We start from the raw sequence: 19,683 nt of genomic DNA, 5'->3' as shown, positions 1-19,683 counted from the left end.
AAGGACAATCTTCTTCATATACACATGAATGTACAAAGACACAATCTTTGAAGAAATCAACCACGGATCACTAGGGCTTTTACATCAGGAGCTAACAGCAGAAGTGCCCCCTCGACAGAGTGTTCCTTGGCTTTAAAACTGGAACGAAACAACTCTCAACATTTGCAAAACATTCCTTTATTATTAGAAATAAATTATTTGTATAAAAAATTGCATGCGTCAACCATTGCATTTATTTTTAGCACAACCCAAGGCTTCAATCCGGTCAGCCATTACAAGAAACAGATTCATTGTCTTATACAAGTTGAACAAGGTGGGACAGGAACGGGAGTTCTCACAATCACAGAAAAATACTTACAAGAATAACATCAGACACGGTTTATTTCAACAGCATTTTTTTTTCACAAGCTAACATTAGTTTTCCTTTTGTGATTTTTTTTAACTGCTTATGGGTAAGCAATACTTTAGCTTGACACTCATTGGTTGTACTGTATAAAATGTTTTTTTTTTCACTCTGTTTTTGATACTTTTGGCTCATGGCTACTTTGTGTTCCTTACAAGATTGACTATTGATTTGATTGATTGTAGTCTACAGAGATCTCCAGGAGTGAGTTTTGGCGGTGTCATGTTTATTGTTTAACATCACATACCAGATTTCTTCACGTTATACCATTTCCCTGTTTCAGATTGAATGATTGCTGTAGCTGATATATGTTGTCTTAGTAGAGGAAGCTGTTAAGACAAATTAAGACAAATTAATAGGATATCAAAATAAATTATTTTGCTAAAATTATTTTAAAATTCAAATCCTAAAATCACTATTTTATGATACTCCATTTTTACAACATGTTACATATTTTTTAAACCATGTAGGAGGAATTCAGTGATAACAGGAATAATAATGCAGCAACAATTTTAATTTGTAAAACCATTGCTATTTATAACTACTTAGCAGAAAACTAATAATGGAAAAGTTCTAATCATAATAAATTTAGATGAAATTCAATTTAAATGTGTTTTGAGTAACAAAGATACACAATATGAAAAATGAAAGAACACATAAATGATCTGCAAAAGACAAAAAAATATTTTTTTACAACCTAAGTTAAAGACTTCAATTCTTTGAGTCTGATTTGAAAACCAAAAACAGGTAAGTAATTACAACTACTTGTGCTTTGACAATGAGTATTTTTCAATTAAAGAAAATAATACTTTTATTTTTTCATTGTTTATTTGGGGGGTGAGGGGCAGAAGGAAGGGAAGAGAGAATCTTAAGCAGGCTCCATACCTAGGGCAGAGCATTATACAGAGCTTGATCTCATGATCCTGAGGTCATGACATGAGCTGAAATCAAGAGTTGGACCCTTAAGCGACTGAGCCCCCCAGGTGCCCCTTAAAGGCAAATAATACTTTTAGGCTCTAGAAGTAAACATGGTATACTTGTATGTTCTATAAAGTACATAGAATATTTGTAAATATTAAAGTACATATGTGTATTGCAGGTACATATTTATGTTCCGGTTTCAGCCAAAGGATACAAATGGAGGTGTTTAAAAACAAAGACTCAAAGAAGGAAATAAATATTTTATTCTTCTGATACCAACTCACTATAAAGTAAAACCTATTATTGTAAGATTATTAGAAAGCTATAAATAACAAAGTATTCTAAGTCAAATTTATTATACTCATGTTTAAGTTTTCAGAGAATATAAACAAATCCAAATAATCCCTTTGGTTTTTTTTGAAAGATGTGATGGAATAAATCTCTCTTCTAAAATTCAAATGTGATGTCCTATATTTCAGTGGAATTCTGGAATGCATAATCATAAGAAGAAAAATATGAAATAATGTTAAATATGTATGTATTTCACTACATAAGTCCAATTCAAGATGAAACAGATTTTTAGGTAATTATTTAGTTTTTGAACGTTAAATAAGCAAATTATAAAGCTCCTCCTCTGAAATAGAATCAGTTTATTTACATCAATATAATTGACCTGACAAGTTCCTAGCAGAGATTGAGATCACACAAAGTTCACAATCACAAAAATAAGTGCAGAGAGCCTAAGGAAATGCTAATTATATGTGTTTTTGCTATTTTTTTTATTTCATTGAATATTATGAGCTTTATGCCAAAAAAAAAAAGCTAACGTATCTGCTTCTCTTGTCTCCATTATTCACACTTCTAGGCTATTATTGTGGCACATAGAAAGGAAGTGGGATTTTGACCTGGTTTTAAATTACATTCTGTTCCCTACAAAATGAGTTTAAAAAGATCTGTGAACCAAGTCACTGGGCCTCAGTTTCATTGCTAGTCCAAAATCCACAATATTGGGTTTTTGTGAGGATGGAGGTGACTAGGTTTGTGGGGGAGCAGCTGCTGTCTGAGAGAATGAATATGGAATCCTACTTTCCTACTGACCCCTTCCAAAAAGCTAGATGTCTGTGATGTTCAGTTGGTGTGAAGTGAGACAGTGATTTTTATGCTTGTGTACTATTTTTAAATTTTAAAAAAATTTCTAAACATATACCTCATATACCTCTAAATTCCCTCTACAAAAACAAAATCTGTTCTTCAATTATGTTTTTGAAGGACTTTCATATAGTCTTTGAAGAAAGATGAAGAAAAATTGTCATAACAGTTAGAAAAACAACCCTTAAAATGGTTGTTCAATGTCCTGCCCTATTCAATATCTTCAACGGTAGCTAAAAATGTAGGAAATATTTATCAAGTTTGTAGATAGCTGGGAAGAAAAATTATGGTTGAAACAGAGGAATAAGACCCAAAAGGCCTTGAAGAAGATGATGTTTGGAAGATGTTAAATTAACAGAAGGTGATTTGGATCAGACCACTCAAGGATCATTCCAACTTTGAGACTCTATAGCTAATTAAAGATTCATACTTCATTTTTTGAACTCTTCAAAGCTATCCCCAGGGAAAAAGAAGGTAGAATTCTACTGAGAGCTCTGACTATAATTTACAAAAGGAAAGTTATCCTAATTTTTCTAATGGTTAGAAAAAGGGATGCAAGGCTATGGACATGGATGATTTAGTCAATGGGAAAACAGTGACGAGGGACAAATTGTGGAGGCAGAAGTCTTGGGAGAATCTTTATACTGGAAGTTTTACAGAGCGAACTGGATCAGAGATGTACATGTGAGCTACTAGGGAGTTTTTTACAGTGGCTATGAATATACTTATGTGACAATCAGTTCTGGAATGCAGCAATGGTGAATTGCCTTGTGGACACCACACTGTGTTCATAAGCTAGAGAAAGCAGTTCCACCTCCAGCAGCAGCTGTTTTCATGAATTATTCATGAACATAGCTTAAGAACTACCATGTTACAGCATTTGTTAATTGGGTACAGTTGATAAATTCATACACATCAACTTGCTTCTAACTCCCTTTCCACACACTTTTATGAAACAACACTTGACCTTTTTTTATGTGAAATGTAGTACTCTGCAAATTCAGTAATTAACATGGACTCATTGGCCTCCCTTCCAGCTTCACATTACTTATATTTATTCTGTATAGATTTTGAAGCTTGAAAACCTTAAATATGTGGCCAGAATTTCTGGCATTAACAAGTAATCTTTAAGATGAAGTTTCTAAGTGCAAAGGACTTACAGAGCTCTATGGCCATGAAGGAAAAGCATTGCAATGTACATCATAAATACATTGCTAATTGGTCCGAAAAAATCCCAGCAATGGAATAGCAGCCATAATTATCCAAATCCTCCACATATTAAAAAATGAAGAAAGAGGGATGCTAAAAGAGTAGTTTTTGAATTTTAAGTCTTTTCTACTAATGACAGTGCAATCTACATTTTCCAAGGCAGCAATGACACTAATATCTTACTTATATGGTGATTCATAGTTTGCAAAACACTTTCTCCTATGTCACTGCAATGGTGAACTTGTTACAAGTCTCATAACAGAAAGCATGAGAATGCAGCAACATGGATACTGTTCCAGTAGATTAACTAGCCCTTAATTAATTGAGAACAGACTCCACCCAACCCCAGAGGAGGCATTTTAAATCTGAGGAGGCATGGAGTGCCTGGGTAACTCAGTAGGTTGAGTGGCGGACTCTTAATTTTGAAGGACACAGGTTTTCCAATATTCAGTTCTACTTCTAAAACATAGGCACAATTGTAGAAGAAAAACCCTGCATTTAAGTTATTCCGGTCATTGATACTTGTAGGGAGTGTGATTTTAAAGACTTGCCTCAATTAAAACCACTAGTACGTGTAGTCAAGTTAATAGAGACATAGGAAGTCCATGATACCTGGTGATACAAGTGAACAAAGATCAACAGTGGTTACCTGGAATAGGACTGAAGGAGAATATGCACTGTCTTTCCTAAATGTGTAAACTATAATCACTTCATTGGACCCAATTTACTAAAATCCAAACTACTTAAAAGATAAATATATTAAAGTTGCCAAAGTACAGTTTAACTACCTTTTAGGTAGTAATTGACTTTATCTTGATTCACCTTTTTAATTTTCTTTTACCTTCCAAAAGTGAGCTTCTGACTCTTCCAGAATAGTATAGGCATACCTTCCATTAAGATCTTTCATTCTTATTTCAGAGAAAGTAGGGAAATGCATGCTTGTTATATAATTTCCATTTCAGTATCAACCAAAAATAATAGAAGGAAAACAAAGAACATGAGACTTACTTCTATTAAATATGGGGTTAGTCTTTATCAGTGCTGGGAATATTCCTCTTCAGGGAATTTATTTATTTTTTAAAAGGGTGGGAAAATTTTGATTTTTTTTCTCCTGCCACTTTCTAGAAGTAAGTCTGGGATGACTGGTATTTATTTCAATTTTTTTTGGGTGTTCCCATTCGCAACCACATTACAGAAAGTTTCCTGGATAGTTGCTTAAAAAATAAAAAACAAGTCTAACTACAGACTCTGATGAGTTGTAGTGGGAAATGCCAACAGCCGGCCAACAGCAGTTTACCAGCATCCTACAACAGGTTTTAACTGGCTGCTCTGATGCTTTCAAGGTAGAAAAACACAGATAAGATTCTGCTCTCAAATCATAAGCATTGAACTCTGACACTTTTGATAGTAGCTATAGTGCATCTTTTGCTAAAAGACCAAATAGGCCCATTATTACTAAATTGCTTACCTATAATCAGAGATGATTATAATGATTTGTTACCCAAACCAGTCTTTATTGTAACTTCTCTTGCAGTTTTTCAAGGTTTCATGTTTTCAGAAAGGTGAATATGTGGGGAGTGTTTGTGGAATTTTTAAAAGACTTCTTTATGCACAGGTGACTAAATTTGGTTATTAGGGAGCTGAAGGGAATCTTCCCAGAAAATCTGACCAATAATTCCAAGAAGTCTGATAGCAATTATAGCCAATAAACTTAATTGATCAATGCTTATCTTTTAAGGCCATTTTTGCATATGGGGCATCAGAGTAGACAATGTTCATCTGGAAATCTTTATGTAAGGAAATATTTATAAATCTAGTGCAGATTCTGTTGTTATAATAACTAAATTGGATAAAATCCACACTTAATCTTGCCTGTATTTCTTGTCAGAAGTATAGAGAATAGGGAATACAGCCTGCTGTAGGAATCTGAGAGGAAGAGAGTATTTTTGTATAGGGTTTTATCCTTAATTATTAAAAACTTGCTATATTTCTAAAAGACAGGAAGTCTGAGGTCTAATGCAAGAACCTTAGCTTTTATATCTTTTTGATCCATCAGAAGCTAGTAACATAAAGATTGCTTTTTTTTTCTCTGTACTCAGCTATCTGGTATTTTACAATACAGATCTTCAACCTATTTGTTACTCTTCCATAGATACCAAAATGGACCAGTTACACTCTACTGGATTAGCTTAGTAGTGGTGTATTGTTATGGTGCACTCCTTCAGGGGTGACTACAGAGAAGAGGAAGGTAGGTGAGGAAGGGACAAGTAGACCAGTAACTGCAGGAAGGATCCTATTTTCAGGGTCATGAAGCTTTCAGAGAAGAGCTCTAATTATCTTAATATAGCCGAAAAGGGGGCCACTTGGGGATAATAAGTATTAACTATGATTTAACCTAACATGTTGGCTCACTAGTTTTCTCATTTCCCTAAATACCTATATATCATATCATTTATTTGTGTAAGATCATTGAGCAACCAATAAATCAATAAAGAACAACAAATATTGAACTAACAGAGACTGGAGAGTAGTTTCTAAGTGCTACATAATAATTCTATAAATGGAAGATAATTCCAAGCTTCAGATGCTTGGTTATGCCTCAAAAGGGAGCCACAAATGTGATACTTTGTAAAAGAGATTTCGTATGCATAGTTACGCTCTAGAGAAGAGCCACTCGCCTTAAAGTTATTTGGTTCTAACCAAATGGTTCTAACTGCCGTGATGGTCTCATGGTGTGTGAGTACCACCGTGCCCGTGGAACTATGCAGCGCAGTCCCCAAGACTAGAAGAAGAATGTTCAACGTACATCTATTAGGAAGTGCTCCCGCTCTTGACCATCGGAAAGTCTACAGAAGACTTACTGTTGGTTTCAAGACTCTCACAGAGTTCACTTTTCACCTCTCCATTTGGTCTGTCATTTCCTTTTTGGATCAGTTTGCTTTGCATGGTGGCAGCTGTCACCACAGCCTTGAAGCTCCTCTTGCGTTTTTGAACATTCTGCTCTGGATGAAAAATTATAATATAAACCTTGGGCATATACAGCATGCCTAGAGACACCGAAGCACTTAAACTCATGGAGACAGTAAGTGTTGTTGTCTGGATGTACATCTGAGGGGAGAAAAAAGAAAGAATCAATGTTGGTAAGCCTGATCCAACATAAAGTAAATAGCACAACCGTTTTTCTATAACGGATTATTGCAACTTCTCTGTTCAGGGTGCATTAGAAGGTACTTATAGAAGTTGCCCTTAATAATAGTCAAGCAATTCTCTATCCCTACCTGCAAATGTGGGTAAGGCTGTATTGTTTATGGAGCCTAAATCCTCAAAACCAACACAAACAATTAAGCTGATGAAGCTTAGTTTCATTTTTAGATTATAATTAAACCTATACAATAAAGGGAACAAAACCATTCTGGCCAAAGACTAACATTTTATGCCACACATCCTTTCTTCAGAGAGGTATTAGAGGGTGGAGTGTAATTCTTTTAATAATAAACTTAACCTAGAAGTTTATGGTGGAAATGAGTGGGAGTGAAATATAGCAGAACACTGCTATTGCCCACCATTGCTTGCATAATGCTAGCTAGCATTTGCATTTTCACATCATGACTTAATTTCAGCTATCAAACTTGATAAATCATAAGCATGCCATAAGGCCTTGATTTTTTAATACCCCCCCACCACCACCACCAAGTATAATCCCAAAGAGTTTCTCAATGGTGGCATCATATCAAAATAAACGTGGTTGCTTTTACAAAATACATACCACTCTTTCCTCCAACATTTAAATATGCCCTCTGGGGATAGTGTCTTGACATCTGCATTTTGAAAATTCTCCTCCTATGCTCATTCCTTATACTTATTGCACTGAAATGGACTGCCCTGGTACTTAAAAAGAGCAGTCTCTCTGGAAGATTCTTCTTCCCAGAATCTAGAGGTCAACAAGCTGAAAAAGCTAAATCTAAAGTTACTGCTTTTGGCTTTTTCATTATGGTATGAAAACAGACATGACAGCATTTTAATCTTTTTTTTTTTAATTTCTCAGTGTTACTGAGTTATAACTGAAAAACAGAAATTGTGTATTTAAGGTATACAACTTGATGTTTTGATAAACATATGTACTGTGAAATGATCTTTGCTCTCAAGTAATTAACATATCTATCACCTTATGTAGTCATCACTTTTTTCTTTCTTTGTTTCTTTTTATGTTTTTGTACTGAGAATGCTTAAGATCTACCCACTAAGTGAATTTCAAGTACCTAGCACAGAATTGTAAACTACAGTTGCCATGCTGCATATCAGATCCCCAGAACTTACCCATTCATAACTGAAACTGTATGTGTTTTGACCAACATCTCTTCATTTCCTCCTTCCCCTCCTCCTAGCAAACACTGTTCTTTCCTCCACTTTGATGAGTCTGACTATTTAAAATTCCACATATAAGTGGATGATGCAGTTTTTGTCTTTTGTGTCTGGCTAATTTCATTTAGCATTGTGTCCACCAGATTCATCCACGTGGATGCAAATGGCAGGATTTCCTTCTTTTTAAAGAATGAATAATATTCCATTGTAGGTACATACCACATCTTTAAAAATAAAAACCTTTGACCTACTTCTGGTTTTTGTGTCCTGAGCTCAAAATATAATTCTCCCCAAATAACTTGGAATACTGGGGCCACAAAGAAGCTCTTGGAGGTCCCCTTTTTCCTTTATTTCGTTAATATCTGTTCACTCTAACAGTATCTGAAAATATAAAGTTGTCACGTTGTGTCAGGTAATCCCCAGGATCCAAACTAATTGTATCCTTTTAAATAAAGGATCAAAAAACATTCACCTTCAATGCTAAGTACCTGAATCAGCACATCTCTTAACAGAAGGCAAAGCTGTCAGGTAAAGGACTGTCTAAGCTATGAGAAGAACTTCCAGTACTAGTACTAAGAGACTATCCATGTCTGTGAAATTCACACCATACTGAGTTTACTGTTTGTTTACCACTAAGGCTGTCTTTTGCATAAGACCTCATTGTGAGTATGGAATTACCCTTCAACAAGGTGATATAGATGGGTTTGTTTCAAAGTTCACTTCCTCCAGGAAGTCCGCCATGATAAATCTTACCTTAATTATAATGTTATAATGGTGTCTTATTTTACTTCTAAGCACTAATGCATTGAAAAATTAATACAGCAGAGCACTTACCAATGCATAACTACATAATTATAACTGTGATTTATATGCACTTATAACTGTGATGTATATGAACTTAGCAGTAAATTATATGAAATGCACAACTAGGGTATAAACTTCCTTAGAGCCTGTAACCTACATTCTTTTCCTTATAAGCCACTAAAAAATTATACAAGATTCTACACACACACACACACACAAACACAAAAAAAAACCTACTAGAAACTGCTAATTATTCTTGGGTATGTAAAGATCTTCAAGAAGATCAGGTTTCCACTAGATCAGGTTTCCACAAGATCTGATTTACACAAATCATACAGAATATGCCTTCCCAATTTCTCCATTCTATCAAAAGGACATCAGCTCTGGCTACAACATCGGGCTGAAGACATTTTAAGTAAGAAACATAAAGTGACGAGGTATGAATCCAGATTCTAGGTTGGACTCACATGTATTAGCCTCCACAGAAACATGATTCAAATACATTCTTCTGCCAAATGATAAATTACTACATGTCATGACCTCTCCTACCAATAAGTGAAATCCCCTGTTAAATCTGAGAGAACGAAGGATCTACTACAATTAAGAAGGTCCTGATAAAATGTGGTTCTGTACCTTCAAATCCCCCTAAGCTTTGCCATCTACTTTTAAGCAACTTATTATTATGAATACTCAAACTTCAAAGTGTTAGTTAATTCTCTCTAAATTTCTACTTATTCTCCAGTGAGCATTGCTGCATGAAGCCTTTGCAGAAAACAGGCTATAGAGAAAGGACATTCAAGTAGGGAAACAATAACCCCAAAGGCAAACTACAGACATAAATATCCCAAAGCCACTGAAATAGGTAACCATCAGTTTTGTCCCAGTCAGACCCTGCCACCTCACTTTAGCTTAAAAAACAAACAACAAACCAACACAAGACCTCTAGAGGTCAAACAGACATGAAATGATGGGAATACCCACACTGATTAGCTGGATTCTTTATATAAATCTTAATCTGTTGGTCTTGCTAAATGCATACTACTAGTTTAAATAATACATAAATACCTTTCTATTTTGAAAACCTTGTAAATTTTCTCTGCTACCATCAATATAAATGGTAATTTTCTTCCCTGATTCAAAATCATGTCTGTAATATATAATAAGTTTAATCTTGCTAAATATTAGGCACAAAGAAGATTTGGGATTGCTAGTTTCCATATTAAATATGTTACTTCAGTCTATCCTTTAGGCAAACCAACTCAATGGAAGATCTAATAAACAAAGACATGAGGATTAAACAGCACTATGCTTAGTGTCCAAGCTCTCTATCAGACACTATGTTTTCAAATTATACCAAAATGCTGATTTTACTCATGTGCTTTCTTAAAGCAGCTTCTGAAAAATGTTCATGTGAATTTCATACAGAAAAGCATCTATACAAAACTGTACCCTAAAATCCAGAACCTTACAGTGACCTAGCATTTGTTACAGCGCATTGCACTGTAAGTGTTTGAATGTCATTTTTGAATATTTAATGAAATGAAAAAGGCATATGTACATAACCCCAGTGAAAGCAACAATGGCATAACACACAAATAAATAAAAATGGCACCTGTTCTCATTCTAGAGAGACTAAATCTTCAGCAACATGGATTATTGCATTCCAAATATCTCTCATACATAAAAATAAATGTAGAAATTAGAAGATTGAAAATGAGCATTTGATTCCAAAAGGACTCGTGGATTTTTGTATAGCTATAGAAAATTCTAGTTGTCTGAGCCCTGTAAGAAAGGAACACCACAGCTTATAGTTTTTGCTGTTGTTGTTTTTAAGATAAAGAAATTTACAGGAAACTCTGGAGTTGCCTTGTGGGTGGTAAAAGCCTCAAGTCAACCCACCAGGTGACAATCTAAACACTAATAAAACTTCCCTGGCAATTGGACAGCTGTGTGATCTTATTTTCATCTTTGACCTTTAATTTCTTACCTATGAAGTTGGGGGAAAATAATACTTTTCTCATAGAAGGGTTACAGAGTGGAATGACATAATCTTTATAAAATGCCTCACAGGTTCAAAATAGCAGTAGCTCAACAAAGATCATTTACCTTACAACTTTGAATCTAAAAGGACATTAACAAAGCATCCTTCCAAGTATACAGGATAAGAGAGGGGCCTATGAGTCAGTATCCAAAGCAGTTTTGTTTAGTGAATAGCTGACTGCTATGCTCTAACAATATGGTGTCAAGGGAAAGCCTTTTGTAATCTGACTTCAAAGCAGGCAGAATAAAAATTTTGCCCAAAAGTCAACTCTATTTGCTAATGTCAAGGCTATATGCACTGTCTGGGCTACTGTCCTAGGATAACACATTAACTCTCTGCATTGAAGTTATAGCCTCCTGGAAAGCAGAAGGGAACAATACTAACTCCCTCTAACCAACATAAATCCACTGAGGGATGCTGACAGTGGTATTGGGTATGTTAATGTATCCTTCTTTTTTCCAACTTTTTTTTTGTGCCCCACCTTCTGCCCCTGTCACTTCAAAATATTAATAACTGGAGGAAGGTGACTACCTTCTCTATTGCGGCCATTGGTAGCCTGTCACTTCTGCCTCCACACTCCAGAGACATTTTGAACCTGCAAGAGTCAGATGCACTGAAACAGGTGTCAATGATCTGTGGAGAAGTCAGGAAGAGCTGGCACAATGGGACACACTACCACGACACCTTTTCTGGGACCTGCTATGGTAACTCTTCATTGTCCAAAGGGGTCATTTGTGCCCATCCAGGGTCTCTTGAATGTAGGTCATGGCCTGGAAGAGTTGAGGAAGGAGGAGATTATACTACTTCAGGAAAAATGTCAGTCTTCTACCTGCACAGAGAACTCCATAGACTCGGACAATCCAATCTGGTAAGTTTTCATCCCCTTCATAACAAAGGTGACCTATTTTGAGACCTAAACCCAAGGCAGGTTTGTGCCATGTGATAAGAAACAAATTCATTATTTATTCCTGAATATTTATTCCTGAATATCTCTGCCTTTCCTTGGATGGTTTAAACTCACTTTTTGCTACAGTCAGCCAGATTTATTTGGCTATTTTGCACACAGTTTGACTAGTGAGACAGTTATGTTAACACTTAAACCCTGCCTTTCTCTGTTTCTTTTTTTCTAATTTTTTTATTTATTTATGATAGTCACACAGAGAAAGAGAGAGAGGCAGAGACATAGGCAGAGGGAGAAGCAGGCTCCATGCACCGGGAGCCCGACGTGGGATTCGATCCCGGGTCTCCAGGATCGTGCCCTGGGCCAAAGGCAGGCGCCAAACTGCTGCGCCACCCGGGATCCCCCCTTCTCTGTTTCTATTATCTATCCCCTCATCTGTATCTCCCTCAAAGTGCCACCTGAATCCAGAAATGAATTTTCTCCTGCTTTTCAGCAGGGCTTCAGTCAATGGACCGCAAATCTTACTAGAAGTTATTAAAAAAATTTTTTTTAAATGGACAAGTTTACAAAGAAACTGCGGAATTGCTTTGTGGTGGTTAAAGCCCAAAATCAACCAATCATGCAACATTCCCTAGCAACTGGGTACAGCAAACATCAAAGGCAACAATACAACCCTTCTGGCTGAGCCTAGATGCTGGTGAACCATCACCAAGTCAGGGGGATCTGGGTGGCTCCGTGGTTGAGAGTCTTGCCTTCGGCTCAGATCGTGATCCTGGGGTCCTGGGATCAAGTCCCACATCGGGCTCCTTGCCGGAAGCCTTCTTCTCCCTCTGCCTCTGTCTCTGCCTCTCTCTCTGTGTCTCTCATGAATAAATAAATAAAATATTTTTAAAAATTTATCATTGCTTCTGTATTATTTATTTCAAATACCTTGCTGGCTTCTTCTATTCAGCCAATTCTGAGGGATCTTCCTCATGTCTGTGTCATTTTTGTACTGATACACCCCAGGCCTCAATCCTTAGGTATCGAACTCTCTCTCTCTCTCTCTCTCTCTCTCTCTCTCTCTCTCTCTTTCCCTCCCTCTCTTTGTGTGTTCTCATTGCTCTCTTGATCATCACCTTTGGCATTATGGCCTTAAACCAGGACTGGCTTCCTAAGTGTGCTACCTGCACAAAGGTCCCTTCATTCAGAGCTCCCTTCACACTTGATTTAATGCTCTGACATCACTGTTCTGAAATTATTAATAACTTTTGAACACATACACCTGCATTTTGATATTTCCCTGGGCCCTACAAATAATATAGGTAGCTCTGCCTTGAAAAACTATTTAGATGAGGACAAATTCCACACTTCCCTCAGGAAATCTAATCACCTTCTGGGTATTCCCTTTGGATGTCTGATATATAAATAAAACTAACAAGCATCTGAACGTCTATTCCTAAATTTACTCTTCTGATCATCTTCTTTGTTTTAATTCCATCATTAATTTTCCAAAGGACAAAGCCCTAAAATTGTCCTTGACTCCCCTCTTAACACTCTTTATCTATGAAGAATCCTAGTGATTCTACCTTCAGTACTTATTCAGACAGGTCATTTTCTGCTACCCCTACTGGAACTACATTGCTCTTAGTCAACATCATCTCTCATTTGGAATATCACTAAAGCTGTCCTATTGAATTCTCTTCTTTTCCCCTTGCTTCCTTCTGCCTGGTCATCAGATTGATCTTAACACAGCAGCCAGAATAGTCCCATTATTCATAAGTCAGGTTAGGCCATCCCCACTCTCAAAACTTTATAATGACTTCCCATTGATGGTCTGCCTACTTTGACCAACAGGGTCCTCTGAACTGACAGGGCTTTATTCTTTCCCTCATGTACTCTCTTCCCACCATACTGGCCTACTGGATGATCCTGGAATATACCAACCTCACCTTTGAGGTTGGTATATGATGATTCAAAAGCCTCACCTTTGAGGCTTTTATATTTTGAAGGCTTGTTCCTTCATTTCATTTAGTTCTTTCTTGATCTGTTCTTCCCAGTGAGATCTCTCCTAAACTATTAAATACTATAACTCCCATCCTCCACCAGCAATCCTCAGCTTTATTTTAATCCTCAGCATCTAACATTTTCTAGCATAAAAGTCTATATATATTTTACTAATTTAATCTATGTATTGTCTATTTCCCTTAATTAGAATAAAAATTCCATGAGTACAGAGGTTTTTACCTATTTGGTTCGCAGCTACAAACTCAACCCTAGGAACATTGCCTGGTCAGCATACATTTGTTCCATCCTGGGATATAGGTCCTAACTCTTAAATTTGGCATTTAAAGGAAATGACCTATGTAGTTTCAAGAGGGAAACAATAAATCAGATTCTAAAGCTGGAAAATAGAAAATGTCTCAAATCAACATCTAAGGTGAGACAGAAACTCTTGGATGGATAAACATGATGCTCTTCTTTTTAACTGGAAATATGACAATATTCTCAACTTAGCAACAGACAATATAAATTAAAAGTCAATGGTCTCCATTTGAGAATATGAGAACTCTGCACTCAGCCCTGGATCTTTCCCAAATATAAGAACATTATAGCCGAGGGTAATCCAGTCACAGTATTTGTAAGCTTCCACAGACCTAACTCGAAGGACTTTAGGAGACAATCAATGTAAAATATTGGCACAGCACCTGGCACATGGTAGTCAGTAAGTGATACCTACTAATTTCATAACTTAACCTTGACCCTGTTCTCTATTCATCTTCCTCTGTCCCTCCCACAGTAAGACTTAATAGTACCACCGCTCTTTCAAAACCTCAAGATTTTTAGTTCTTTTTTTTTTTGATTTTTAGTTCTTTAAATAAAAAACACACACATGCACCCACACAAGATATGGGCACAAACTATCTATTCATATGGAAATATTACTTATGCATGTGGGAAAATCTAGGGTCAGCATATTCAAAGACTCATAGTCTAGTTTCATTCTGGGAAAAAGCACCACCCTGAGTGTTGTGCTTCTCTCACCGGGTAGAAATCAGTGTTGCTGACCCACCCACAGGTCAGAAACATTACACTGTGTTTTCATTAGGAGAGATGGAGATGGTTTGCTCTGACCCACTTGCAGTCTCTCATCATATCCCCTTTTGCTCAGGACACATGTTAAAAATGAAGAGTCAAATTAAAGGACTAAGCCTATGGATGCAGAACTGGGCTGGTTCACATGTGAGGTCTGAATCCTTAACCTCAGACTTATTGGGAATGGTGGGAACCAGATGCACAGAATAATAAAGCATCAACCAACAAGTAAAATATCAGCTCTACCAAGGGTAGAAAAGGACAAGTAGAAGCAAACTCATGATCCTCTAAAGAGGAGTAACAGATATTGGATTTATAATGAGTGTTTATAATTAAATATACATGATATTTAATAATGAGTTAGTAAATACAGTAATTTATTTTTTATTAAAGTCTGATAGACATTTTATAATGTGGATGTTTTAAAGTAGAGCATGATTCAATAAAATGTAGACTTTAATTTGCAATTATTCTCCATAAATATTATTTATAGAAACATAATAAAAAATAATTTCTTGAACAAAGGTGTCACATTTTCTACAGTGACATATGCAAATGAATGTGAGGCATTTAATTGCTGAATGTTTATTGGCTTATCTCTTACAGGTATTTTTCTCCATGTTTCCCTCCATGGACTCCTGCTTCCATGCTGCCTTTTAGCACTTTATCATTTTGCAACAGCATGATCAGAACTAAAGATAACGGTAATGGAGACACCTTTAATTATAGTAATTTCAATAGTATCTATTTGAACAGATAGAAAATACAATAAACATAATATTAACAAATAAACAAGAGTTTAAAGAAAGAAGCAAGGGAGAGGAAATAATTACTGCAAGAATGAAATTTATCTGTGAGCTATATAATCCTTTTTTTCTTGGCAGTCAGCAAAAAGAAAATATTTTATTTATTTATTTATTTATTTATTTATTTATTTATTTATTTTGAAAAGAAAATATTTTGAATCCTACAGTTATCATTGTTTGGAGATAGAAGCTTTGCTGGAATTTAAATTAGAGGAGAAATTTATTATTTAGGTTGCATTACTGAAGGAAATTTGATGACGTTATGGAAATGGTTCCAACAATAATTTTGTAAAAGGTACTAAATCTTTATTCCTCTAAATACATCCCATATAACCCTCTCTAAAGCCAAAATAATTAGATCAGTATCTCAGTGCAGTAACTTTTGTGAAGGCATAAGATGTTATAGAAATACTATTTTTTCCTGGTGATATTACTTTATACAGTAAATAAGAACCAACAGAGATGGTGTTATGGCTGAATTACATCCTACTCAAAATTCATGTGTCAAGTTCCTAATCCTAAGTGACAATATTTGAAGAGAGAGTCTTTAAAGAAGTAATTAAGTGAAAATGAGGTCTTTAGGGCAGTCCCTAATACAATCTGACCGGTGGCCTTATGAGAGATGAGAGCTAACAACCACATCAGGGATGTGTGTTTACAGGGGAAAGACCCGCTGAGGACACAGAAAGAAGGTAGCCATCAGAAAGCCTGTAATAGAGAGGCCTCAGAAGAAACCAATACTGTCCACCCCTTGATCTGTGACTTCTAGTCTTTAGAACTATGAGAAAATAAACTTATATTAAGCCACCATGTCTTTGGTACTTTGTTATGGCACCCTGAGCACGTTGAACACAAGTGGAGAAATAATATCACTCAAAGAGTTCTATCAGTTCTATCATCGTAATTAGTTTGTGCTTCAATATATCAACAATATCTCAGATTTCTGATTTCATTTAACATATGAATTTAGGAGCTATACAATACTTATAACCAAAATACCTATTAGCTGTTGGGGATAATAAATCATCATTATGCCAAATTTTTTATGTACATTAACCCCTCACGATAATTTTATTAATTCAGGAGTGGGTCTATTTTGGAGAATTTAAATATCATTTTCAAACAACTCATGAAGATACAGTTGAGGTTTGTCTCTCTTGAAAGCCCATATCCTTATACACAAAATGGCTCCAATAGATACACAGCAATGTGAAAGAGCAAGGCAATAATGATTTGAATCTTTACCGATTTGGAAAACAATCATTTTTCTATTAGAATTGGGTCAAACTTCATAAAAATTAAGAAACTCAGCTAAAGCACCAAATTAATACTAAACTGAGAATTCAGAGGGTTTTTTTTTTTAAAGACTGCAGCTATTGGTCAGCTACTTTCCTTATGAACTTTACCATTGATCCTAGAGCAGCTTTCTTAGGATTCTATCTTGTTGAACTTAATAGGATCATCAAGCTGGAAATATTTCCCCAAACAGCTGGATAAGTTAATCTTTCTAAATAAAGATATTTGCATTGAGTTTGCACTGGCCAGAGCAGAGAAGTACCTGATGGAACCACTGGCCACCAGAGAGTCAAGGATTCTCTTCATTTAGGAGACAAATTGCCACCACACTGTTTCCACATGTATACCACTCCATCTATCAGCCAACAGACACAAGCTGCAGACAACACAGTAGGCAGAAAACTGGGAATCACAAATACAGGTGAATATACAATCAAGAATTAGCAAATACTTATGGAGAACCAATACTATGAAAGAGAAGTATCAGACTACACAAAGAGAATAATAAAAACCCAAAGGAAGTGATCCAATAGAGTTAATGCAAGACCTTCGAGGTAAAATTAATTATCTTTGAAAGCTTTGAAAGAATAATGAATGTGTTCAGAAAAAGTATCCAATCAATATCAGAAAAGTTAACATTTTCATCATTAAAATTAAAACCTCAGAATAGAAAGACTTTTGATTCTGGCTATAAAGGAGTAGCTATAATCAAACCAAGCCACCCACTGAGAATAACTATTAAAGAATCATGAAGATAAAAAAGAAAGAAAGGATGTTTGGAGGTATCAGAGAAGAACCAAGGCAGCCAGGACTCAAGGGGCCAAGATCCTAGGAAGGAAAAAAAAAAAAAACAAAAACAAAAACACAAACCTTGATGTGAGCCAGGCATTCTCCACTTTTATCCATAAGGAGTGTGCTGATTCAGTGTATGAGTGTTGGAGGGCAGAAATCTTAAGAAAGACCTTTCAGCAGTCTCATGGGGCTGAGGAGACAAAAACTGGAATTCAAGGTTACCAATGCAGCCAGGATTTGAACACCCAAGATTCCAAGGTACCACAGAGAAGTGAACCTGATGTTTTATACTGATTTTTTTTCTTGAGACCTTGCTGAATCCTAAGTGTGAGGAGCAACAGGCTAAAGTAATAATAATAATAATAATAATAATAATAATAATAATAATTTAAAAAATCAAACATAATTCAGATTCAGAGGGTAACAAGCTATATGGCGTATGCAATTGTATCGTGAAGGCAGAGAAACAGAAGTTGGAATTCAGGTCCTTTAATTAGAATGAGTAGTCTTAAACATCCTGGACTTTTAGCTAATATATCTGAAGACATATCCTCTAGGATAAAAGAAATATCAAAAATAGACAAACCCAAAGAATTGCAATCCTGGACTATTTTAAGGTGAAATGCCTCTACTTTAATTGTTGACTAGTAAAGTTGAAGCTTCTCTAAAGGAAAATCAAACATCTGTAACATCTGCATTTCTTTTAATGTACAGTGTCAGGTATTTACTTAAAGATAACCAACCAGGCATGCCAGAGCACAGGAACAAATGACCAAAGTCAAGGGGGAAAAATCAAAGGGTGAAAGTGATGCTACAAGTGATCTAGATACTGGGCTTCTCAGACAAAGGTTTACAAAACTTGAACATAAATATATTGAAAAATGTAATAATTGAATTCAATAGATGAGTTTAACAGTGGGTTAGATACAGCACAAGACATGACTAGTAAACTGGAAGATAGCACAGTAGCAAATGTCCATACTGAAGTATCAAGATTATAATTAAGAATTTAAAAAATACAGAAAACATGATTAGAGATGTATAAAACATGATACAAAACTTGAATATGTATGTATTTGGAGTCCCAGAAAAATAAGAGAAAGATAATCAGTAAAAAGAAAAAAAAAAACTTAAGAGATACTAGCCATGAATTTTCAAAACCTAACAAAAAATGAACTGTTAAATTACACAGAGAAAAAATTTACTACAGGACTACATTCCGAGCAGTCTTCACAAATTTCAAAGAAATGAGGTTTGGAATATATTATCTGATTAATGTGTAATTAGGGTGGAAGGTAGAATCAGGGCAGAGATAAATAACAAAGATATAAGAAAAGCACCAAATGATTGAAAATCAAACAACACATTTCAGAATCACTTGTAAATCAAAGAAGAACCAATAGTGAAAATTAGAAAATATTTTGAACTGAATAGTAAGATACAATGTATCAAAAGTTAGAAGATACTGCTAAAGCAGATAATATATATTAGAAGAGATCCTGCTATAAGTATCTACCTCACAAAACTAAAGATAGACATTAAACCCAATGAACAGAAAAGGAAGAAAATAATAAAGGTGAAGGATAAAACTCAATGAAATAGAAAGCAGATGCAAAATAGAGAACAATCAACAAAGTAAAAAATTCTGTGAAGGGACTGTAAAAATAACAAACTGCTCACAAGGCTGACCAGGAGAAAAAGGAACAAGACATGGTATAAAGTTAAAAAAAAATACAGTACTAAACTAGTATTAGATGCTGTTAGGAAAAAAAAACTAAAACAAAATACAAAACAAAAATATAAAAGTATATGTTTAAAATTTGAGGGTGACCTAGGAAAAAATTGAAGTAGAATCAACACTTCTGAACAATCAAAATGGAAAAAAAAAAAAAGAAAGAAAATCATTGGTTAACAAAAACTCAGA

The 19,683-nt window shown here is 35.4% G+C and overlaps 1 protein-coding gene across 3 annotated transcripts in view; it reads right to left on the bottom strand.

Annotated features, from left to right (window-relative positions):
- Positions 1-224: 224 nt before the first annotated feature.
- Positions 225-19,683, bottom strand: part of GRM8 (glutamate metabotropic receptor 8) — a 745,814-nt gene continuing 726,355 nt past the window's right edge. For 2 of the 3 annotated variants that reach the window (XM_055307451.1, XM_055307453.1), the window contains 2 exons: positions 6,544-6,790; positions 225-732 (listed from right to left, as the gene is read on the bottom strand). In XM_055307451.1, the coding sequence (XP_055163426.1) occupies positions 683-732; positions 6,544-6,790 (297 nt within the window). In that variant the 3' untranslated portion in view covers positions 225-682. Of the gene's footprint in view, positions 735-5,757; positions 5,782-6,532; positions 6,791-19,683 lie in introns of all 3 variants that reach the window. The other variant, XM_055307452.1, reaches the window with a different exon arrangement.

The sequence above is a fragment of the Nyctereutes procyonoides genome, unplaced genomic scaffold (genome assembly GCF_905146905.1).
Source record: "Nyctereutes procyonoides isolate TBG_1078 unplaced genomic scaffold, NYPRO_anot_genome, whole genome shotgun sequence".
Classification (NCBI taxonomy): Eukaryota; Metazoa; Chordata; class Mammalia; order Carnivora; family Canidae; genus Nyctereutes; species Nyctereutes procyonoides.
Note: the sequence above shows the minus strand (reverse complement) of the source record. Positions and strands in the feature narration are given on the sequence as shown.